The 24,586-nt window shown below is 41.1% G+C and overlaps 1 protein-coding gene across 6 annotated transcripts in view; it reads right to left on the bottom strand.

Moving 5' to 3' along the window:
• The window catches only part of BMPER (BMP binding endothelial regulator), a 160,616-nt gene that overhangs the window by 73,098 nt on the left and 62,932 nt on the right, over positions 1–24,586 (bottom strand). For all 6 annotated transcript variants that reach the window (XM_066992259.1, XM_066992260.1, XM_048075536.2 and 3 more), the window contains one exon: positions 2,482–2,581. In XM_066992259.1, the coding sequence (XP_066848360.1) occupies positions 2,482–2,581 (100 nt within the window). The remainder of the gene's footprint in view (positions 1–2,481; positions 2,582–24,586) is intronic.

The following is a 24,586-nucleotide window of genomic DNA, read 5'->3' as shown; positions in this document are numbered from 1 at the left end:
CCCAGATGCAGGACCTTGCACTTCGCTTCAATTCTGCAAGCTCTTTGAAATCAAAGTTGCAGAACATTCTGTGGTTCTACAAGTTTCTCCTATTCCTCAGCTTCTTTCCAAATAAGTTACTTTAAAGAAGTGACCATTATGATACAGAAACATGAGATCTTTACAAAAACTGTACAAAATCACTTTACTTATCTTTCTGTGTTTGAATACCTTCCTCTGCTTAGTTCTGGTGGAAGCTAACTAATAAGTTCTTTTACAAGTGGCTGCTAGTCTTCCAGCTTATCATTTCTGAGGTCTGATGTTAAATAGGCATCAGTTTCAAGGTAGTGAATGGGCACTATAAGTACATACAAGTCACTAAGTACTATACTAGGCCAATAGTTTAGCTCTCAAACCGCCAAGTCTTGGCAGCTGGGATCACTGAAGTTTGTTCCTGTGTTCCAATTTGTAATCCCTTCCTTTTTCAATAAGTCTTGATAAAAGTAGAACAGCTTAAAAGAAAAGGCTTCCAGTTCCCTCCAAGAAATAAGTGAACAGAAGAAGCACACAGCAAAATCCATTGGATTACCCTTGAGATTTTACAAATCTTAATGTGAAAATGACTATTAAAGAAAAAGTTAAGAAATAATTGCTGTTGTTCAGCTAGACACAATCTAAACATATCTTGGTTGTAAATTATTTACCATGAACTAATCTGCGCTTGTACAACCAACCTTTCTTTTAGTGAACGTGCATCCTTTTGCAAAGGCTTAATTTTTCTTTTAGGACTAACACATGAAATCAGTTGAGGGTGGTTAGTAGCCCTAAAAGGAACTGTTCCACATCCATGCACCACTTATAGGCAAATCTGAGCCATACCCCCATCTGTAACAACAATTCTGATGCTTTATGTGGGGTGAAGACTTCCATCACATAACTTAGAACACCAGGAGAACAAAAGTCCAGCTCTCTCTCACATTGTCTTGCCATGCCTTACAAACCACCCAAAGCAATTCTGGGTGGCCAACCAAGTTCAAATAGTTGGTAAAAAACCAATGAGAAAGGACCTACCCCTTAAAAAGATGTGGTGGTGCAGATATTGGCTTAATGGTCAGCTTTGCTGGCTCATAACCGCTAGCTAAACTAATAATTCAAGTCCCAGTGGAGTCAACTGCATTCTTCTAAGCTATATATGCTGAGTATCAGGAATTCAATTGCAGGGAGGTCCTCCACACGATACTTTAAAAACCATGCCTCAGCATCCATGAAAACGTTTCTCCTTCCCTACTGCTGTGACATTTGCTATGCATCCCTTGGCTCTACCTTGGCTCCAGAACTTTCAACACTTCACTGTGAATAGACATTATCTACTCACAGGTATCTGACATGCTTTAGAGTTATGACTGCATAAAATGGAAATGATTGTTATTAGTGAATTCATTTATAGGTGTTTCTAAGTGAGGAAAAAGAATCTGTAGAAAAATCCCCATGAAGCAGTCAAAAATCAAAGCTGGCTTTTGAATGCTCAGATCAGAAAGGTTTGTTTCAAGCAGTCAAAAATGTTTGGTATTCTGAGAAACTGGAACTCTCTGTGGCTCACTGCCTTCAAGGCCAGAGCTCCCTGTACCCCTAATCCAGACCCAGAAACAGACTTCAGATGGTAGTGAGTATATAGCCAAAATGACAAAAAGTATCTGTTGAAGAACAGGGAACTATCAGTTCTAAAAATCTGCAAAAATAAAAAACACTTATAACCTCAAACGCCAGATTAAACCTAATTTATGTGGTAAAATGTAAGTGATCCTTGTTTATGAACTAGAGGGTCACATGCTGAGGAACGTTAACCTGTGGATCGGTGGAAATGATGCAAGCAAAACAGGGACTCTCAGAAGTCGCTGCACTTACTGGCATGACTTGGAAGATCTAGCCCTGCTCAGAGGCCTCCGACTTACTCTTATGAAATGTGTTGGAAAGATGTAATTGAAAATACTCTGGCTGAAACTGTGATTCCACCTTAAGAAGGCAACAGTGAGGTAGACTTAGGTCCCTGGCCCCTCTGACAACAACTTCTAAGAATGCAACTCCAGTATAGAAGTTTTCTTTGACCTGCATTTCGTCAAAACCAAGAATGCAAATGCACATTCAAATAAAAATCTGAGAGGGTGAGGTCTTTTCTTTTGTGGCAAATTCCAATGAAACATTTCCTCCCACCTCAACCTCCTTCAAAAAACATGCGTAATGAAGGGGGAAACATCTCTATGTTGTCTCTGTAAGCAAGCCAACTGGCCTGTGCTCAAATGCTCTTCTACAGCTGCTTGCTACCATCCGTCACAACCCTACACACGGACCCTGAGTACCTCTTTAAAACTGTAAATTAGACACTCCACTGAGCAAAACTGTTTATTTCACCTCTCAGAATTTACCAGTATTGTGAAATATAAGATATGCTGTGCAGAAATAAATTACAGTAGTTACAAAATTCCCAATAAGGCAAACACTCACCTACGCATTTGGGGCAACACTGTCCAGCAGGAATGTGACTGAGGTGCTGGGGACATGAGAGAATGGGGCAGACTTCCTGGATGCACTGTGTCCTGCCATCCTGAAGGAAAACAGGCTCAGTTAGGGAAAAAAAAAAAAATATATATATATATATATATGTATATGAAGTAGACATACACACACCCACACAGACTGGTAACGAGGCTCAAAAAGCCTTAGCCAAACCAGTTTTGCCAACAGAAATTTCTTCTTGCATCAGGCATACGCAAAACTTGTATAACTGTCCTTCAACACTTTTTACACTGTGTGCGGAGTCCTTGGATTATTCATATTTTTTCATTCTCTCAAGCAATGAAAGCAATAGTTGAAGAAACAGTGTCTTGCTATCTTATTTCTTGGTGTGGATATGAAAAAAAAAATAGGGAGAATAAAATCAATATCTGTGAACCCTTCCTGATGTTCAAAGAAGTTATTGAGCAATTTTTTACATTATTCTTCACCTCCTGTGCCATGCCCTTCAAGGCTAGTCTGGGACAGGGATTAAGTGCTGAAGCAAGATGAGAGCAGGTGTTCTTCCACTATGTCCATGCCCTCAGAAGCCAAATAAGCCAAAATCATTTAAGAAAGCACATTTTTGTTAGCCTCCCAATCCAACTTTGCAAACCCAGAAGGTCTGCTTTCTTCAGAGGACTGAAAATCAAGAGTGTATATGAAATTTTCAGAATTGATGTGAAAAAACAATCAAACAAGCAAAAAACAGGACTGGATATGTCTTCATGAACCAATAAGTATCAAGGAAAAGAGAAAGGCAAAAAGAACAGCAAAGACAAAAGCACAGAGTGTATGCATAAGACTAACTGCAGTTAGGGAAAAGAGATCTTTGTTCTCATTCTGCCCTGTTGCATGAATACTTCACCGTGCTTACAGAATACTGCATTTAACTCTGGACCTTTTACCAAAATGTGCTCCATATGCTCTTGTGAGATGTCCAGGTTGTTATACTTAAAAATCAGCCCACCTTTGCCTTAGCAAGGGAAGGCAGTCCTTTTCATCTAACTACCTTGCCTCATTTACCACTTAGAGTTGCACTCGTCCTAACAATCAGCTTTGTGTTAGTGGATGCTGCAATGGAAGGCTTATGAACAGTCTCCTCCCACGTACACGCTGGATGCCTCTTGAGGCTCCCTGGGGAAAGATGGAAAAAACTGTTCATTTTGAAGCGCTCTGTGCCTGAAATGATGATATGCCATTCCACTCCTAATAGCCTCACTGAATCCTGTAAAAGCTTTTACATATGGGCAGACCCACATATACACTATTATACAGAAATAACATACCAACTGTACCCCCATTCTGTAATACATTTTCAGGCACTGGAGTCTACCTGTCCCGTGGGGCTACCAAAGCATCCTGAATGCACATGGCTAAGCACTGCTCATAATTCTTACACATCAGCATGCAGGAACACAGAGGTTATTGTAGACTGAAATGGCTGCTCTAAATTAAGGGTCAGACCAGGAACTTGACAAAATGAAATGAATTCCTCGCTGATGTTCCTTACGATGCTCTGGGAATAGCTGTGTGAGAAGAGACACAGGTGCAGAATGAGAGAATAAATATCAAAGAAGGTCTCTCCTGTCATTCTGCCCAGGGAAAAAAGCCAAGATAAAGTTCAAACTTTTGTGATAATTCAGTGAATGGCGAAGGAGGGCACAGAGGCCTCAGCCAGCCTGGTGATAGGCTCAAGGATACAACCACAGAAGACAAAGCAATGCTCCGACACATGGTGATCGCAGATCCTCTCTTGAAACCTTGCTGCTGTATTTGACAGTCACATATCTTATGCCTCTACATAACTGTTCCGGACTCTTGCTTCTCTGAAGGTCTGAATCAAAGCTCAGCCTTAGCACAAATCAAGACATTGCCTTCACAGCTTGCTGCATAGATTATTTTTATTATATACCTATATACAAAATGCCCTGGATAACCAGTGAATTAAAAATATGAACTTTTTTTTTTTTAATTTCGGCCTTTTATTTACAGCTCCTTTTTGCTACCCTTTGCACAAGTGCCTCCTATGCACTTTTGTCTAAGTCTAGTTGCATCTCTATTTTTACTCCACGGTTACACCTGATTCCAGTTGTAATGCTGCTAGAATTTTAATAGCAAAACTGCTTTCTAGCTCAGTGCTATCCCAAATAGGCTCTTCCAGGTTCAAAAATCATCATAGGGTACATGTTCAAAAAGAGTCTGAAACAAAACAGCCTGTTTCACTTAAAGAAAGAACAATTCTCTTGCCCTACAGAGCTTAGAGAGATAGCTCATTGACAGACAACACTATGAGGAAATGTCAAAACTGACACAATATTTCTATCAAACTCTATTTTCTTAGAAGCATATAACTTCAGTTATCACAGTTCAAAACCCACAAAGTATTCAGAATGCTAGCTTTCAAAGCAGGATTACATAATGTTGCCAGTGCTCTACATTGCATGAAATAAAACCATGTAGAAAACACAGTATAACAGAAGTTCAAGAAAAATGCAAGGGAAAAAATAACTCCTGAGAGTAAAAAGATTGACTCTGGATGACCTAAACCAGATTGGGAACTGTGTAGTAAACGCCTTGCCTCCTCCACCTCTCAGTTATACCTACAGCTTTTAGCTCACGTTTCCCTACTAAGTGTAACATCTCCCAGGCAGCCAGAATATTTCAGGCCTGAAGCAACACCTTCCAGTAAAACCAAACCTGAACTGGAAGCCATTGCAGACCAATAAAGTACAAGTGACATCTGCTTTCTGTGAGAAATGCTTTTCAAGAGCTAGGCAAATAAATTCTTGAGTGGTAGTTAGATGAAGCCTCAGTCGAGGGATGATGCTGCAGCTCACAGTCCTCTGGAGACAACAGATTTCCTAAGAAATCTGCAGTCTTCGGTGAAAAGGTTCACTTTCCAAAGTGGAACCACTATAACCCCTGCTGCCATCTCATATCTGCAAAACAAAGAAATATGATCCCTGGAATCAGCTTGGAGGGCAGTATGGGCTGAAGTATTGTCTTGCCTCAGCAGCTTTCTCACAGACATTGGAAAGAGGGAAAAATGGACCAGCACTTTGTAATTCTCCCAAGAGAGACCCCTTTGAGAGAGACAACTGCCTTAGTCTTTCCTAAAAAAAACAACAACAACAAAAAACATGGAGCATGGAGCTAGTCTAGCTATCCTTCCGTCTGCTTCTCCTAGCCCTCAACCTTGACTGTGGTTGTTCGCTGTTCAGTAAGGACACAAGAAACTTGGTGGAGCCGAGATGCACGCACCCAGGCTGCAGCTGACTTTGGTGGTCACACAGGATGAAGGAGACAGTGCAGTTTCTGGGCAGGCTGCACACATGCCTAGTGCATGGTGCATATGTAGCCTGTGTGCTAGGAATGACAGAGAGAAATGTCTGCAGAAAAAACTGTTCAAAAACTCTCCAAAATTGAAGAGCCTGCTGCCATTAATCTCCAAGTGCCTTGGGCTTCGCCTACAATGAGGGCAAGAACAGTAACCACCACTTTGGACAACAATCTCAGAGATATGGGTTAATTTTAGGTAGTCCTGTGTAGAGCCAGGAATTGATGTGAATAATCCTTGTGGGCACCTTCCACTTCAGGATATTCTGTTCTGTTAGCAGAGCTGCCCTTCAGATTTTGAAAGCACTCACAAAATATCAGGAGGACAGAGGCTTTCTCATGACAGAGGTCATGACAACTACCAGTCTGTTTGTCACTAATAACAAGCATGTCTAAACTTAATAATATTTTATATAAATGTTATTTAATATTAAATGTTGACTTTAGTATTATCAAGAGACATGTTTCTTGTGGGTATATAATTTTCCATTTCATTTTCAGGTTTTATCTCTGTGTAACAGTGAAGCTATAAATCATCTGAAAAATGTTCCTCCCTAGTTTTGCCCTGTCATTACCTTGTGCTTGAAAGACTCTGCAAATTTTCCAACAGGAGGAAAATTTCCATTGATTTTGCAGAAGACTGGGTCTGTGTCCTGGCACTAGGATTCAACCCAAAGTGGATTGTAAGACATTTATTCTTCACTGTCATTTTAGAATTGTGAATGGTTTCACCTGCCACCAGTGAGGCTATCCTTATAAAATAAAAGAAATAATTTATAAAGAAATACCAAAATTACATTTCTTTCAAATTCAAGACACATATTCCAGATATTTAAAGCAAGGTCAGATGTCTCAACAAGGGTTGGCATAAGAACTAAGGCAGATGTTCAAGGCTGTCTCCAGCTTTGAATAAAGATTTTACTCCACCACATGAAAAATACCTTTGGAAGTTCAGCAGAGTCAGCACTGAACACATCTGCCCCATGCCATTGGAAAGAGAAGCCAAATAAGCACACAACTGGATGACTGCCTTCAACCATTCCACCATTGTGTGTTCGTGACTATAGCCACCATGAATAGCCACTGTAAGAGACACTATCATTTTTGTGACATCTGTGGCATTAAAGCAAAGAATAGAAATCTGCTGATAAAGAGATAGGTATACGGTTTGAGATCCAGATAATGATTAGCATTACCATTCTGGTAAAAAAAAAAAAAAAAAAAAAAAAAAGAACAGTACTATTTCACCAGGTCCTAGTTGCTGATGTATATAAACCCTCCTACTTGAATTGGATAACGTATTGGCTTGCATACAGTCCATATACTACAGACAGGACCTCTGTCTGATGTATTAACTACTGTGTGATTACAAAGACTTCCACTACCACTCAAATGTGCACTAAATACATGAAACAGGTCAGGAACATGTATTATGCAAATGTCTTCAAAACACCCCTGGAATTACACACTTGTGAACCCCTGCCTTGGGTTTACAATCAGGTCTACAGCCCCTGATGTGTCACATCGGTAGCCTTCAGGCACAGAATTGAGAGGAGTGTAGCTTTTATTTGGAAATGAAATAGGTGTTGTCACCCAAATCAAATGACACTGCTATTCTTATAAGAGCGCTGGTGCAGTGAGTGGTGGACAGCCTCTGGGAGCACCCACATCCTTACACAGTACTTGAGGGTCCCTGCAACAGCCATGTTGTGCACAGCAACAATTCTCTGGAAAGGTCACTGGAGGGGGAAACTATTTTGGAAATGTACGAAGTAGCAAAACAGTTCTTAGTACAGCACAAAAGCAAACGGCACATCAATCAGTCCAGCAAACAGACAGAGCTTCCCACATCCCTGCAGCTTGATATGTTGTCTAGACAAGGATTTTAAAAATACCTCTTTAGAAAGTGTTGGATAAAATTCAGAACAGGGAGATCTTGACCTTCATTTCAGAACAAAAGGTATTTATACTGCCTTGTGTGTGCTAGATTTTAAAACTGGATCTAGATGTTAAAACCCTATTTTCTGTGGCATCACTGCTATAGGAAGGCTTTAGAAAATGGTTCTAGTGACAGTCTAAAGCAGTGTCCTAAGAACGCCATGTGCAGCAAGTGCTCTAGAGAGCTCTTTCCTTTTAGTACCAGATCATGCACCAGAGTGTTGAAATATTAAATATTTTCTTAAATTACATAATTAGCTAAAATCCATACAGATTAGAAATGGCAAGATGAAAGATTCCTATGAATAAATTGCTAGGACAAATTATTGGACAAAGTAAAAGCACAATTCTTAAACTATCCTCACTGCCTGGTTTCTCTGAATCTGATGCAAGGGCATTCCTCGACTTAGCCAAGAGAAGCCTAGAGAGCTCCATGGATTTCTACCACCTCTCCCTTTATGTGCAGCCTTATGATACAAGCAGTTAGCTGTATTGCCTGTGGCATCATAAGCTGTATTAATTATAAAGTTCAATTAGTTGTTTCCAACTAATTTAAACTCAGGTCCTCAAACTCCAAGTGAATTGCAAGTGCGATTGCAAAGTGTCACAGAGTTGCAACATCTTGACCTAAAACCTGGAACTGAAAAGCTTTCCTCTTTTGGAAATGAATGTGCATGGGGTTCTATCCAGCTGCTGAGGAATTATCTAAATTATCCATTAGTAAGTAATTTAGGGCAGGGTGAAGCCTCTAAAATACTGTCATGCTTTCCATCAACCAAATACCATATGTACAAAGTGACTCGTGTAAGTGCCAAGCCAATCCAGTCTTGTTATCTACTTGAGAGACACATTTCCTGGGATTGCTTAGACAAAGAAAAGAAAAAAAAAATCTTTTTCAGAGGGAAGTGGTGTGCTGTGTTTGTTTGCAAATACATATTTGATATATCATAGCATCCTCTTACAGGGTGAAGTATGCTGTCCTGGGGTACAGCTCTTCACTTCGAAATCTGGCTTACAAGTTTCAAAGCACAATTTGCACTGACGCATCCTGTCTAAGGAGGTGGAGGACCAGGGTGTCTACTGCCTTGGGTGAAATGGGAACATTCTGGAGAATGATATCTTGGTTTGCACAGTAGCTTTCTTTAAGCATACACAGGCAGAGACACGGCTAGTAAAATTTCACAGTTCCTGGAACTGCTGAAGGGCTCCTTGGGGAGAGTCCCTCAGCACCCTGCTCTTGGCCTGGGGACTCAGCACAGCCAGCACTCGGTCATATTTCTCCAATCTAATAGTGCTGTGAAGAAGTGTTTCTGTGATTAAATTGCATCTGGCTTCACAATCTGGCTGAAATCAAATCGTTCACTGACCCAACAACATCGCTGCAGAGCCTAGCAGCTGAGCAGCCAGCAGCCCTCTCCCCTCCAGGGTTTAAACATTGAGGGGTTTTGGCTCTGTTTAAAGTAATGTTGTAAATAGCCCCTCTTCACTTGGAAGCCTTGAAAGGTTTAATCATGGTTTGTACTTTTCCCCTTTCAGCCTGATTTCCAAAGGAAAGAAAGTTTATGCAGGCACAAACCATGCACACCTGTAGCTTGTGAATCCCTGATCAGCTCCAACCACAAACTCCTCTGGAAAAGGTAGATAGAAATAAAGCAGCAAAAATCTGAAAGACATTAAAATCTCAAAGACATTAAAATCCTAAAAGTTTTGTTATAAACAGATAGCTGCAGAGAGTACTGAACCTCCAGTTCCTTTCCAGAAAGGACACAAAAAAGCACTCCATATTGCTAGGTGGCAGCTATCCATCCAGACAGCATCTCCCAGACCCGATGCCTTTTGCTTGGTCCTCATGTCATGAAGATCTGAGAAATCACAGAATCACAGAACGGCTTGGGATGGAAGGGACCTTAAAGACCATCCAGTTCCAACCCCCCTGCCATGGGCAGGGACACCTCCCACCAGACCAGGTTGTCCAAAGCCCCATCCAGCCTGGATGTGAACACTTCCAGGGATGGGGCAGCCACAGCTTCTCTGGGCAGCCTGTTCCAGTGCCTCACCACCCTCTGAGTGAAGACATACTGGAGGAGACTTCAGGTTATTGCAATTGGGGCAGACAGATGAGAAAGGGCTACACATCTACAGACAGAGCTTCGTTACTTCTGCTCCTAGAAAAACATCTCAATTTCTAGGTTAACAGGGGCAATGGGACATAAGAAGGGTCTGTGTCCCATACCTCCTGCACCATTCCCATGAGGTGAGATATTTTTCTTCCTTACTTTCCTCTTTTTTCTCCAGTACCTACTTAGATTCATGATACCTGTGTTCCAGGCTGGCCTGCAACTACCCTGAGCTCTGGACCCTTCCAACTGGAACCCATACACTCACTCTGCTTAGGGATCTGTTTTTCTATTGATCCTTCTCCTCAACAGTTCAGCAGTCTTTTTCCAGGGGTAGGTCTGTTTTTCTCAACGAATCTGTCTTGCAAGCTGAAATGCTGTGTCCCACAAATGATTCTGTCTTTTATTAGGTACTCTTTAATGTCTCTACAGTTACATGCAGAAGCCAGAGCTTTCAACTCTGTAATATAAACGCCTATTCCTTCTGCTGCTGGTTGATAGTAAGTTAATAAAAAATCAACTCATTATCTTTCTACAGCTCAGAGATATCTGGATTCACAGTGCACCTCAAATACTTCTGTGGGACGTTTAGTTATCCCAGGCATTACTCCAAGCAACAGTTATAACTTACTTCTCAGAACTTTTTTCCCAGTGAGCACCTAAAAAGTTATCAAACCTTTTCTCAACTCTTCCCACAATGCTTAGTTCTACATAGCAGGTCAGTGTTTGCTTCCAGCACTGAGATGATCTGCCTTTGCTGCAGGTCTCATTAAACTGATAGCTGTCACTGCACCTTATATATCCCATGCTGGGTAGTAGTGTCAAAAGGCTTCAGACCTGTGAAATTGAAACCAGCTTTTCATTTATAGAGTGACTTAATATAAATGCCACAACCACAGGTACCACTTCACACACTCTCCTAGCATGTCTTGGTGTTTCCTGTGAACCATACATTTTTCCACAGGCTGTGCTTCATCCTTAAAACTCCCTCCCAGTTGCTGCATAGGACACATTCAAACAGTGCAGTCATCTCTCTGAATGCTGCTAGAGAAAATGGGGGCTAGGGATGCTGTACCGCATAACACTCCCTACAGCAGCATGCCTTTCTATAGTGCAGGAGGTGGATTTTAAGGCGCAATGTGGGCAAGGACTGAACCAAAAACCATAAAAATCAGTGGGAGTCTTTCCACTGATTTTCAGTCCTTTTCAAATGACAGCGCATGGCATGGGGAAATGCTGAAAAATGAGACAAGATAACAACTTCAGCAGCAATGGGCCAGGGGCGCAAGCCCATGCTGCAGAAAGGGGCAGAGCTGTGCAGCACCTTGGGGGCAGAGAGCAGCAGCTTTGTGGGGACAGCAGAGGGGAACCAAAGAAACAATTCTGGCATGCCACTGCAGGAGAGAGTTCAGCTATTTGTGATTAATTCAGCTGTTACACCAGAGGTCTCCAGTGAATACGGAATCTTTGCTGTGAGCCACATGATTATTTATTTTCTGAAAATAACTGTTTCTATGAAAAATTGCAATAAAACACATTATACTGGAAAGGCCGGAGAAACTATTAAAACCCACTAACAAGCTTTTTCAGCTTATTCACCTCCCATTGCAGATAATAAGAAAGTTAAGGTTAAATCCAAGGGACTTTCCTAACTTCAGTTATTAGAAGCAGAGCAGTAGCTCTGTAAACCAGGTCCTGGCTTCTTGCAGCCATGACTTTTCCCCTGAATCAGCTGGAGGCTGCTTTGTTTTCATTGGCACCAAGAATACATGAAGCACAGTCCAGTGGGCGTGCAGTTGTGTATACACCATTGCTGTATTTGCATCATGTTTCGAAGTCCTAAGCCGATGCTTGCAAAATGATATTCACTGCCACAATGTATTTAAATAAATAGCACTTGCTGTTCCTAAGATGAATTTGCACAAAGGTTTTCCTTTGTTTTGTGTGTGTGCAGCATAAGCTTTGTGATACTGCCTTATAAGCTGTTCTTGCTATGTCCTACAGAAAATGGTGCTGCTGTAAGCCCCACACTTTGGCAGCTATCACTACTACTTTCAGCCCCCACTTCCAATTCCCACATTTCAGCACAACACTGGCCTCGACTCTGAGAACAGCTTTTCCTTCAGCACAATCTGTTTGCAGAGATGCTCAGTTATTAAATCCCTCCAGCGTCCTGTGCGTGTTCCTTGCACACGCTGAATACTAGTACCATTGTGGTCCTGAGAAAGGTGACAACTCTGACTCTCACTTCATCATCATTCTTTAAAATACTTGGTCACTAAAAGAAACTCTACAGATGTATCCACACAGCTTTGCCTTAGAGCACTAGTTTTAAATAATTCACCTTCAGTTATCTGCAGAACCGAGTTGCAAGATTAGAGTGAATTATATCCCAAAATGTCCAAGTTTTGACATCTGACATTTTGACACAAAATAAAGGCTTTATATTTAGCAGTGTGTATACTTCCTTGTAGACAATACGAAGTTCATTTTGCTGCATGGCTTGAAGACTCATTTTTGGAGGTTCAAATGTCTAAATAAGGTCATGAATAAAACCAACCAGGGTTGTACTTGAAAGAGGAAAAAATTCCACAATTTAGAAGAAGGTGCCTACACCCCTGAATGTGGTAACATTGTTACTAGGTCAAAAACTGCCAGAATAAACCACACTGAGTCCCTGCTCCATTCGCAAGCAAAGAGAACAAATGTCCTTCAGTGATTCAGGGCAACGAGGTACTGAAGAGGCTGAAATTTAATCCTTTGCTGGCTGTTTCTACAATTTATGGATGCCCTTGCCTGAAGGTTTGATGATAAAGGACACTGATATCTGTAGGACATCCACGGTAAAATAAATCACACTGTTGTAGTAATAGTAAGGGCACTAGTTCTGGCATTTTAGAAGACCTTTATACGTGCACATACACTCCTTAAATGTTGTGCTTCATGTGTACTGCTGAGGTAACTTCAGGAAATATAGGATTACATATGCACTGCTTCCTTAATGCATCCATCAAAGCTTTTTATTACCACGAGATCCTGTTTGTTCCAAGCACTTAGCAAAGAGAGTTGAAAAATATACTTTAAAGTGTTACACAGACCAGAAGGAGAAAGTGCTAAACTGCAGCTCATTCAGAGGATTTCTTGGAAATTAATTTCAGGAAAACTATGCCACCTTTATGAAACCTGTGGGTTATGAAACAGTGAAACAGTCACAGGAATAGCTTCAATCTACCTAAGGTGGTGTGGGATTAGACTCACCATAGGTCAGTGAGACTCATGTATTGTAACATTCCTATCACAGTGCACCAATTTCCACCAATGGTGTGTACTAAACCAGAGACGTTCCTCTACAGAGGCATAGCTTGGCTTTATGCCAGAGTGATTAAGGCAAAAGAATATATTATAGTCTTAAACCCAAGCCTGAGCAAGGTGTGCTGAGGAATCTGCAGGTCTCCAGGAACAGCCTTGGGAAGCTCTTTGATTAGGAACCATTTACAAGTCACAGTTCCTCTACCCCTTCCTCCTTCCTCCAGGGGTAATGATTTACAGAAGCATCTACAGCAAATCCTGACATTTACCAGACCTGGCTAGCAAGACTGGTAGGGGAATCACAGTTCTTCCCTCCTTCCTAGCTTGCAAACCATCTGCACATGCACAGGGAGTGTGGATGAAACCCTACGTCCCCTCTTCCTTTACACCTCTGCATGGACCATGACATAAAATCAGGTCTCCCCTGTCTTCTCTTCCAATTTTGTCCCAATAAGTTCATATCCAGCTACTGTTGGTTTATGGGTGGGATCCTGTTGCTAATTACTGACTTCTCATTGGCAGCAATGCACCTGTAAAAGGCTGATGCCCAGATCTATAAAGAACATAGCTTCCTCAAGGACAGTTTAGGCATGATGTAGAACCTGCATAAATATGGGTTTAACCAGTTAGGCATCTAGCACTCCAGGGCTGGCTGTATTTTGGCCAGGCCATTTCTCACACCTGCCTAAAGGTCTGCTGCTCTTCTTGCTCTGGGGTCAGCACCAGTACAACAAGCCAAGCGGCCTGGCACTTTTCTCCGAGCTAAGTTCATGTGACATTCACAGGCTGGATAATCTCATATCTAACCACTTTGCAATGCCATGCAGAGTATGTTCAGGGCACAGCACAATAACCATAGCCAACTTCATTGCAAAACACCGTCAGAGGAGCTGGAGATATACTTATGTACCTTTCCAGTAACATCCACTAACTACAGCACTTCAGGATAGAGACTCAACTTGAGGCACTCCATGATCTTCTTGATAAAGCAATACCACCAAGCAGTCAAAAATGAAAAGATTTATCCAAAACCACTAGGTTTTACAGAAAGAAGGATTATGTTTCTGGAGCCTAATGAAGAGGATGCACACCCCAAAGGTAGAGTTTTTTTATATTCTGGGACTTCTCACACAGGAAGGTCTTTCTGCATTTTGCATTTCAGAAAACACATTGCATTAAGACTAAGAACGGGGAGTCACACCATGTGCAATTGCAAATACAAATTACAACACTTACTTATACTTGGCTTACTGCCTCATCATCAAAGGTCATCAGTAATCCTAAAAGATAATAAGCAAGCAAATAAAATTTGGTTGGGGTTGCAAGTGTAGGTCTCTCAGCCATGTTAAGTCTCCTTTTTACTTGTCTGATGATGCAAAATGATCTTACAATCAAAGTAAAGTGGTTCACTGAAGATTCCCATAGGAAACAAAATCATACGTTTTTATCCATGGGATTTGTCGAACTACTGTAAAGAAGTAAATTAACAGAAAAATACATTTCAAAAAATGTGTATCATTTACATAGTAATTCTTCTCCACAGGCTGAGAACTTTTACAGTTTAGTTCTCCAAACATTCTTCCTTCTATTTCCCCGGCTCTCCTCTTTTTAACATGCTCCTGAGATTACAAACCACAACTCTCCTCAGCAAGTTTTCAGCATTTGCAATGTTCTCAGCTGCATACAACTCCAGTTACTAACTTTCATTCTACTCGTGCTGATCTTTCAGGGAGTTTTTTTTGATAATGTGAAATATTTTTAAAACAGAGAATAGCTAAAGGCTCCAACCTACTATTATAAGTTAACACTAATGGAATGGAACACTACCTTTCAAAATGATACAGTATTTTTTATTATTTAAAAAGCAGAGCCATCATATAAAATAGCTGCCATGTTTATTTAGATAAGTGCTCCTGTGCTCTTATAAGTGGAGGCTGATGACAGATGTGTTTTTAAGGCAAAAATATTAACTCTAGAAATGTCAGCATCTGCTTCTTTTCAGCCCAGCCTTATGGATTCACACATCATTTTTCATCCACAAGGAGAGTTTCTTTTTTTCTTACAGAAAATCTAAAAACAAGGGTGTAAATTACTGATCCTGAGACCTGACAGTTTTATTAGCATGTCACTGGTGCTACACGTGTTACGTCTGATCAGACATACAAAGCCACTGGTTTCCATGGCCTGTTCCTCATGGGATGAGGAAGGCTTTCACTTCCGCTCCAGGAACTTTTCACCTGACTGCTCCACCTCTGTGAATAGATATTTACTTAAATTAAGAGATTCTATACTGCATGTAGCTCCTGGGGTTACCATAGAGAGAGAGAAAAATAAAAACAAAAAATAAACAAACACAAAGCAAAATTCTCTACAGAATTCAAGAAAACAAACAACAACAACAACAAAGAAAACAGCCTTCTAGCTCACACAGCTAGCATGTTATTCTTCCTTTTCAGGTATTTAATCTAGTAATTGTTGTGCTTTTAATCACATACATAGCACTGTTATTATAGACAGTAGATGAAGCCCTATGGCTCACTCACCACACACACACAGAGAAGACCTCCTAGGCTTTACCCTACATGACAGATGAGCTCTGTGGTGTTCAGATTGCCTGTCAGAGAACTGCAAGCCAAAAGAAAATGTTGCTCAAGGATAGTTATGTATAACCAGACCAGGAACAAATGTATGCATGGCAACTATATGTCAGCTGCTAACCATCAGCAATTCAAGACAAACTATCTTCCAAATGACCATTTAGAGCAAATTAGAGCTGGAAGAATGGACCACACTAGCTAAGAAGACCCTCTGAGTAAAATTCACAAACATGGCACTAGCCCTTGCCACCTGAGACACTGTAAATGTCCAGGATGCTTCCATCATTATATTCAAGATATTCCTGACATGATAAAAGATTTTCCATCAGAGACTCACACCTTTCTGGCACACCAACTAGCAGCCAGGTGGGCTACCCAGCAGCACAGAAAATGCCCATGCTGAGTAACCAGTGTCCTACCCATAATGGCAGCTGTTCTCCATTGCCTGCTGATGGTGCTTCAGAATGTTCTCAGACTTACCCCAGGCATTTCAGTGACAGTAAGACTTCTCCAGCATGGTTGCACAGGAAGGTGCTGACAATTCTCCTCATTTCACATTTTAAGTGGGTTAGAGAGAAGAGATCACCCATGGCTGGCCACGCTGATCTCTTAGCACAGTACTGTGCCCGAGGTGATGTATTCCAGAAAGGTCAGACCGTGAGCTGAGAACTTGAAACTGCCAATATCCACTGCAGGTGTATGTACAAAGCACTGTTGCTAAAGGACACAACAAAAGTTTCCCCATTTTCCTTGAAGTGGGGAAGTGCAGATCTGCTGCTGAAAGAGTAAGTAATATACTTACACGTGTATAAACCGTGTGCTATGGGACTTAAGCATACACAAAGAAGCCAAAAGACCAAGTTCTTGCCTGAATAGCTTTATAATCTAGAAAGATAACACAGAGACAAAGTCAGGGGAATGAATGGGAAGCAGCTTGACAAAACCACACAAGTGACTGTCCTGTAAGCTTTGTGATTTCTTTGTTTGCTTACATACTTTCCAGAAGTTACCCTGCCTTTGCTCTTTGGCAAAAACATATTTTTGCAGATAGGTTTAAAAATAGCAACAGATGATAGAAACAGAGGACTAAAGAAGGCAAGAGGAGCCAACTGAGCCTGCATGAGGTCTCTGCAATTCTGTCTCCAAGTTGAATTGATATTAGGATAACCATTGCTATACACTTCCTTTTTTTTTTTTTCTGTTGGCAACAAGTACTTCTGTTACTGGCTATGTTTAATATTCCTGATCAATCACGCATTAATTTAAAAAAAAAAAAGTTATTTTGACTGAAATTAAGCTGCTATTTTAAAAATAATATCAGCGGAGTCTGACAGGCAACTCCATTTTCTTTGGTTCAAAGACTCTATGGGGATGTTATTTTCAAAATAAGCTCATTATTTCTTTAGGAGAAAATGCTTTTTCTCTCATGAATATTCAGATTGCAGCAAAAGATAGGCTTGATTTTTTTGCAAGTGTCAGCATAACTCTGTCAAATCCTGCACACCTTTAAATCCTGGTCAGGATTTGCAAGATATTGTATTTTGAGAAGATTAGATAAAGAGGTTATTCTCAGTTTGGGGACTTCCATTTCTGCCAAGACCCCTAAATCATACAATAAGGTTGTCCAGATGGTAATCTGCAAGTGCAAACTGTCTTCCCCTGCAATAATTATGGCTTATGCAAAGTGGAAAACAAGCCAGATCTACTCGGAAGTCTACTCTGCTTTTCAGGGAAGGAAAGTTTACTAGAGATTTTCAGAGGTTGAGGATGGCCACCACCTTCCAAGTGCCAGATGATCCGTAGGTGGCATTAGCAAGAGAGGTATCCTAGGAGAGGCAGTGTAAGGCCTAAGTGGTTTGGCATAAGCATGACATAGTTTCTTCTTTAGACATAAATGAAACAGAAGAAGTAAAACGAGGATGAAGAACAATTCATCTGGGAGCATCCCTCAACATGCTGCCTACTCTTCCCAGGATATTTAAGGAGGTGCAAGAGGATTGTCTTTTAAGTGAAGAAAATCCATCATTCTCTCTAGATAACACTATGATTTGCGTTTGTGAGACCTTCCCCCACAATTCACTTATGTGTTAAACAATCTAGAGCAACCAAAATAAATGTAAAGAAAAAGGGATTATTTTGCAATTCCGTCCTCCCCCAGCCCTCCTCCCAAATGTGAAACACTTGCTTAGGAAGGACTCTTCTTCAAAGCTAAAAGAAATCCTCTCTGTATTATCCCTTCCATCCATAGCCCTCTCAAACATTCTTAATTAATTTTACTGCTGGTTTCAAAGAGCTCTCCAAGTTGGCTCAAATCCCTTTAGATCACATATCAGTATTAGCAACAGAAGATATATTACCGCTCTCTCTTTCCTCTCCCTTTCCAAGAGGAAGCAAGGAAGGATGATCAGTCACGTTACCACTGTAGAGTATGAGGCAACTACTGTATCTGAGGCAGACTCTGGACTCGTCATGTATAATTTTTAAACATACTCTTAACTTGATAGACACTACATTTTTTTTCTATTTTTTCCTGTTTTTTTTTTTTTCCCCCCCCTCAGGAAATCGTAAAAGATTCAGTCTATTTCATAATAATCTCATTAAGTCAAGACAGGTCTGAGTTACATTTCTTTTTATTTTCTTCTTTCCAGGTTTACTGTAAAGCTGACAAAATTTAACTCATTTTTCAAAAGCACCACAACTCTTACATAGATACAAAGGGCTCTGTGTAAGCAAGACCTTGGACAGGATATTTCCTAAAGCAGGGATTTCTCAAGAAGAGTCCAGGAGCTTTCCAGAGCAGTCAATTAAGGTATTATGGCCAAAATCACACACAACATAAGGAAATGCCATTCTAACAAAGGCAATTTGACCACAGTGAAATAGCCTATAACAAGGCTGAATATGACACAAGTGATTTTAATGAATTCTTTTTCTAAGGTAATTATTCACTCTTTGTTTTTAAAAGAGTGAAAGAGAGGGAGAGGAAAAAAAACCTGTACAGATGTCAGACACTCATAAAGAGGGATTCTTCTATTGTAGTGTAAATTCTTTGCAGATTGCACTATGCATTTGTCCCATTTGCAAATTTATGACAAGAAAGAGAGAAAAAAAAAAAAAAAAAAAAAAAAAACATTTTTTCCCCAGAGTGAAACTTTTTAAATTGCAAACAGGGTTTCAGAGAGCTATTGGAGTGACACACAATGAAACAGAAATCCAGTATTTGTAGCTATTTTTAAATTCTGCAAAACAAGAAAATAATTGCCTGCAGTATATATTGAAGAGAATTTCTAAAGCCCTTCTCCACCAAAAATCGGAAGAAGTGAGAATACTGTAAAATTAACAGTTAACATATTATTAAAGCAATGTTTCACTTGTGAAATTTCAAAGGAAAAAGACACAGTCCTTCCCTTTTCTTGCTCATACCAGTAATGCTAAAATGAAATCTGCAGCCTCCACTTCTCTATGTTTCTAATCAACCAAGACTGGTTAAAAATAGTTCTTATATGGAACAGCTCATCAAATGGAAGTGAAGTAAATGGAATGAGAAGGATAGAAAACCAGCAGTTTATTTGGACTTGAAGTTTAAAAATGTATAAAGAGTTGAAATGAGACATGCTGTTGGGACTTCTTTGCTGAACAGCAAGCCTGTGTGGCTATTCCTTGTTAGGAATCTCCAGCATGGGCAAAAATTCCTCTCTGTTTCATCCTTGATGCCTTTCTTTTAGTTAAAAAGAGAATTTTTAATTAATTCTTTCATTTCTGTGATCCCTCCTGGAAAGCCAAAGCTCTCCTGCATGGCAAACCTGGAAGGAGACATTTTGCTTCTCATACATAGCCTCAGGAACGTGTCTCAGAGAAATACAGATGCATCACAGAGGTCTCATGGGTCACATCCCTTGATAAAGAACTGTTTGCAGGCATTGGCCATCCAAGCAGGAACACGGGACTGCACTAGTGCCAGGTGGACACTTAAAGGCTGAAATTCATCAGACAGCATGACTTCCACAACTGTAGGCCATGATTCTCTCCCTCCTGCTCACTTGGAACATTTTCTCTCTCGCTCCCCATCTTCAGTGATTTGTGTTTTTCACAGACATGTTTTTCTTCTGTGAATTGCCATTTAAATTTCAGGTCACAGATCCAATCCCCCTCTCCTGGGATTCCTTTTGCCCCTTGGTTGCACTAAATACGCTATGAAGCTGTTTATTCAGCACTGAGCCCAAGCGACAGCCAGTAGCAGCATTTCATGCAGGAACATCTCTGCAGGCTCTCCCCAGTGGGTTCCCAGAGAGCTTTCTGACACAGCCTCAGCAAAGGGATGGCTGGGAATGGAGCCGCACGAACACTGCCACCCAGCCAGCCCCTTGGCCAAATCCTCCCACTCCTATGCCACCCTGGGACTTTGTTTTCTATCACTCAGCTGTCTGCTTCCCGTGAAGCTGAATTAGGCAAGACCATTACACAGCTTCATGGAGGTGGCTGAAATTCGGAGGTTTAATTAGGAGACCACTTGCCTATATAGGAGATTTCTGGGCATCCTCAAACACCCACAATGATGAACCAGAATCCAGCAACCTTCTGGCTGGTCTTTTCCAGTAAGCAGCTATCCACTCCAGAGGAAACCAGGTACAAGTCAGTTTGGATTACACATCACGGAGGTACAGAATTCTCGGCACTGACTCCCCACAACACCAAATACAGCAAGCAAAAAAAGCCCCCCAGGGTCCAGTCACTGCCACGAGATCTTCTCAGTACTGGGCCAGCTTAAGGTTTCCAAGCCAGGTTTGCCCTGCATGCTGGAACTAAGGAATGAATGAGGACATAACCTGAATCTTACGAAGGGGCCTAAGAAATAGGGAACAGGACAGAGAAGCCCTGAGTTAGATTCATTACTTGAACAAGGCCTCCAGCAATTCAAAAACATAAGGACCATAAAGATGATTTAAAACAACATTTACCTCATTCCTGACCAACAGAAGGGAAGGGGTAGGTGTGAATAAGGGCGGCAGCTGTGGCTCTGAGACCACCAGCTGATGATTGCCTTTCAGACCTAATTGTTGCTAACTGAAGGTTACCCCATACTCCAAGTTTTGCTAAGGAAAAGGGTTGCATGAGCTTGAGGCAAAGACAGTCAGGTTATCTTAAGTCATCTATATCAGCTGCTTGAGCTTACACAGCTGCCTTTGCCTGAAACCCATTTAGTGAGCACTTACTGGATCCCTTCCACTGGTGGAGCTCAGGAAACAGTAATGTATGCAAGACGGGAATATCAAACGTCTGGGGATGGTAACATCTTAACCAGCACAGCTGTTGGTGAACTGAACATCTGTCTATTGCCCAGGTCTCCATTCACAAAGGAAACGAAAATGCTCTCAGGCTAATTTGCAGACAACATAAGTAACTGCTTGCTCACTTAGAAAATACCTTGTCCATGGCTAAGTTTTTCTCCAGTGTAAATTAGCCCATGCAATGGTCTGTGTTGCCATGGCTAGACTGACTTGGATACCAAAGCTAACTGGAATACACTGCAGCATCAAACATACCCCATTTTTTTATTGCAAGTTTTAGTGTAAATGAGCCACTGTAAACTAGGACAGGAAACCACACAGAGGAGAATATTCTCTATAACATTTTCGCGTTACCGGTACTATGTATATTTTGGATAGTAATGATGCAATTCCCTCAGACAACTTTCTTCCCTTAAGAACACAACACATGGTTCTTAAACTTTTTTTTCCATCTAATAATTAAAGAAGTTGTCAAACAGCTCTCCTATATGCAGGTAATGCCATTGTTTATTAACTGTCTAGGGCCCTCTCTGAAGCACCGTCAAGGATTTGGCAAGCCTCTTAGATCTAGCTAACGGTGTCATGTACACACCATCTGTGCTGACCCATGTATCACGCCGAAGGAAATGCTACTACAGGCAAAGGATGTTTGTTAAGACACAGGGAATTCCAGATTTAGGAAATTCAGAACCCAAAAGCAGATCTTAGTCTCGGGCCAATCCCACCCAAGAATGCAAACCATGTTACAGCATTTCTACAGTGAGAGCAGTGTCAGGCGGGAACACTTACCATGCAGCGTTTATCAGGAATCTTTCTGGTCTGGAAATATCCTGTTCTCATGCCTCCCAGGCACTGCTGGCTTCACCCAGCATGAAATCACTGCTAGCACTGCCTGTCTCTCACAGTAGTTTATTTCACTCCAAGGTGCAATCAATTCTTATTTTATTCCAACTCGCACATTCCTACTGGTGATGTCTTTAGGCTCTCTTGTTCTCATGACATCAATGAGAGGCTGTCTTGCTCTTACTAGCCAACAAAGTTTTCAAAGAACTGTGTTTAGAGAGGGAATTCCTGCATAAGAGCACAAGAAGCCATTTCTGTATCTGGCTGCTTCACTTCTTTCTTCTACCAAGTTCTGTTCAGCTTCCTAGGCAAACACACTTCTGTCTGCTCACCTCCTGCCCATCCTGCCTCCCCTCCAAGTCAGTACACCATAGCTCATGGCACCTCTCAATTTCCCTTCTGCTATTGCAAATTACACAGAAATTATGTGCTTTCTACCAACAGAGAAAGCTAAACACATCCATACTCTGCTTTTTCCATGCTTGGCTACATACATCTCTGCTATTGCTCCTGATAGTCTGTATTGCAGAAGGAGCAGTAGGGGAAAAAAAAAAAAAAGTAACCATTCTTTTACTGAATTCCTTAGTATAATGATTTGTTCTTCTAATACATTTCCTGTGTTTTGAGAATTTTCCACGTTTTAGGGTAAGGTAAATAAATCCTGTAACTCATAAGAGTGTTCTATTTTTGACAGTTCTCAAGGATATCAGATTAATGGACAATGTTCAGCATCATGAAAATATCATGCAAGAAAAGGGAAAAGCCATGCTCCCTGGGAAAATGTGTAGATATTAAGTGTTTCAGCATGAAATGTATTTAGCTGCTCTCCTTCTGGCTCCTTGCCTACCTTCATGTGGGGAGAAAGGATAAGGTGTGAAGCCAGATCAAGCTTCCTCTTCTGTCTCCAACAGGACAAGCCACAACCAAGGAGAGAGCACTGTGAATAAGCCTTGCATGCAGATGCTTTTCAGGAAAGCAGGACGGGCAGTCCCAGTGGAAGGTGAGCTCATACTTAAGCTCGGTTGGCCACATGCCCATTTTTTCCAGAGAAGGTGTTACCAGTCCAGGGATATAGCTGTAGTTGAAGTCATATGGACATTTCCCTACTTCCTAAAATTCTTCTTCATTAGGACTATCACTAAAGTAACATGAAAACATTTATCTCATTTTCAACAGCTACAAATAGTGTGCTTTACCATCCACAGTTAGACTCAAGAAAATTCAGATGCAACTTTTAATCCTGTTCCTCCTGCAACCAGAGTACCTGCTAGAGTATTTCCTTTAACATGAGGCAATGCTCTGCTCGCAGGATGCAATTTCACAAAACTTGTCATGTTTGTCCAGTTTTCATTTGTAGCTATTTAACACTAGCCCAACATCTGTTTGTCACATTCTCTCTTCACATTCAGTGCTTTAGTGCCACATGCCAGAGTTTTCTCAGTTATTGCTGGTCACTGGGAGACGTTTCTTCCTCTCTACTTTTTGGAACATCACCTCCATAAGTGACCCCAAAAGCTGCTGCAGACAGACACTCACATGCTTTGGCTACTATGCAGTCATGTACTGAAGAGCTGTGAGCATCCCATTACCCCAGTTAAAGCTTCCCCCACCGTACAGCAAATGCATGCCATATCACTGAGAACCAGCCCTATCAGCTAGAGTAAACAAAGGTTAGAAAAGTGAGTCTACTTAAAAACACAGACTTGAAGTAGTGGAGTAAAGATACAAAGAGATAATCCAAATGCATGATTAAGATTTTTTTGAAATCAAAGATGATCTCCTTCTGCTGCCCCAAAATCTCAGGCACCTTCCACTTCTCTCAAGTTAAACCAGTTTCCCTCTGTCCTAAAGACAGACTCCACAGCTTCTGCTATCTGAGATGGCACTGGCCTTCCTCCATCCCTCTGTCTTCCACTGCACACTCTGAGAGGAGAAGAAAGGCCTAGAGCAAAGCCTGTGACACTTCTTCTAACTACAGTCAAAGCTAAAATGCCTCACTCTTGCTCACCTGTTTCTGGAGGGCCCTCTGGAATCTTGTAACTAGGTGATAGGGCTCTATGTAATGCTGCAGGGATGAACTCAATCTGTCCTCCCTAAAATTTTATCACTGATATTTCTACTATACCTTTTAATTAGCACGTTCCTGAGGTAAGCATCTCATAATCTTCTGATGAAACAGTGGTAAAGCTTTATACATTGTATTACAAGGAACATTAAATGAACATCTCCTTAAAGCCACTGCTGGAGAGAAGTCAATTGCTCAGATGAACCTTTCTTCTGCCTCAGTCTGTGAGCAAACAAACTGAGGATTTATATATACAAAGCACTTGACCAGGTTAGTACAGCAACACATACAACAGAAAGGCAGCTGAAAGAGCCCTCCTGAACAATCAAATAGGATCCAGAATACCATGATACTGGCTAAGTAGGCTGAGATATATATGTGTATATACACACACACACACATATACATACACCTATTTAATCAGGTTAATTTTGAGTGAAACAGTGATGAAAACAATTCTCCTGTAGGAAGGCAAAAAAACCTCCCTATAAGAAATCAAGTATGTCAGTCAGGACTGCCCCCAGCAGAAACTCAGGCGGCTACCTTCTTCTGAGGGATTTG

Source organism: Anser cygnoides, chromosome 2, assembly GCF_040182565.1.
Source record: "Anser cygnoides isolate HZ-2024a breed goose chromosome 2, Taihu_goose_T2T_genome, whole genome shotgun sequence".
NCBI lineage: Eukaryota > Metazoa > Chordata > Aves > Anseriformes > Anatidae > Anser > Anser cygnoides.
This window is presented reverse-complemented; position numbering and strand designations above follow the sequence as displayed.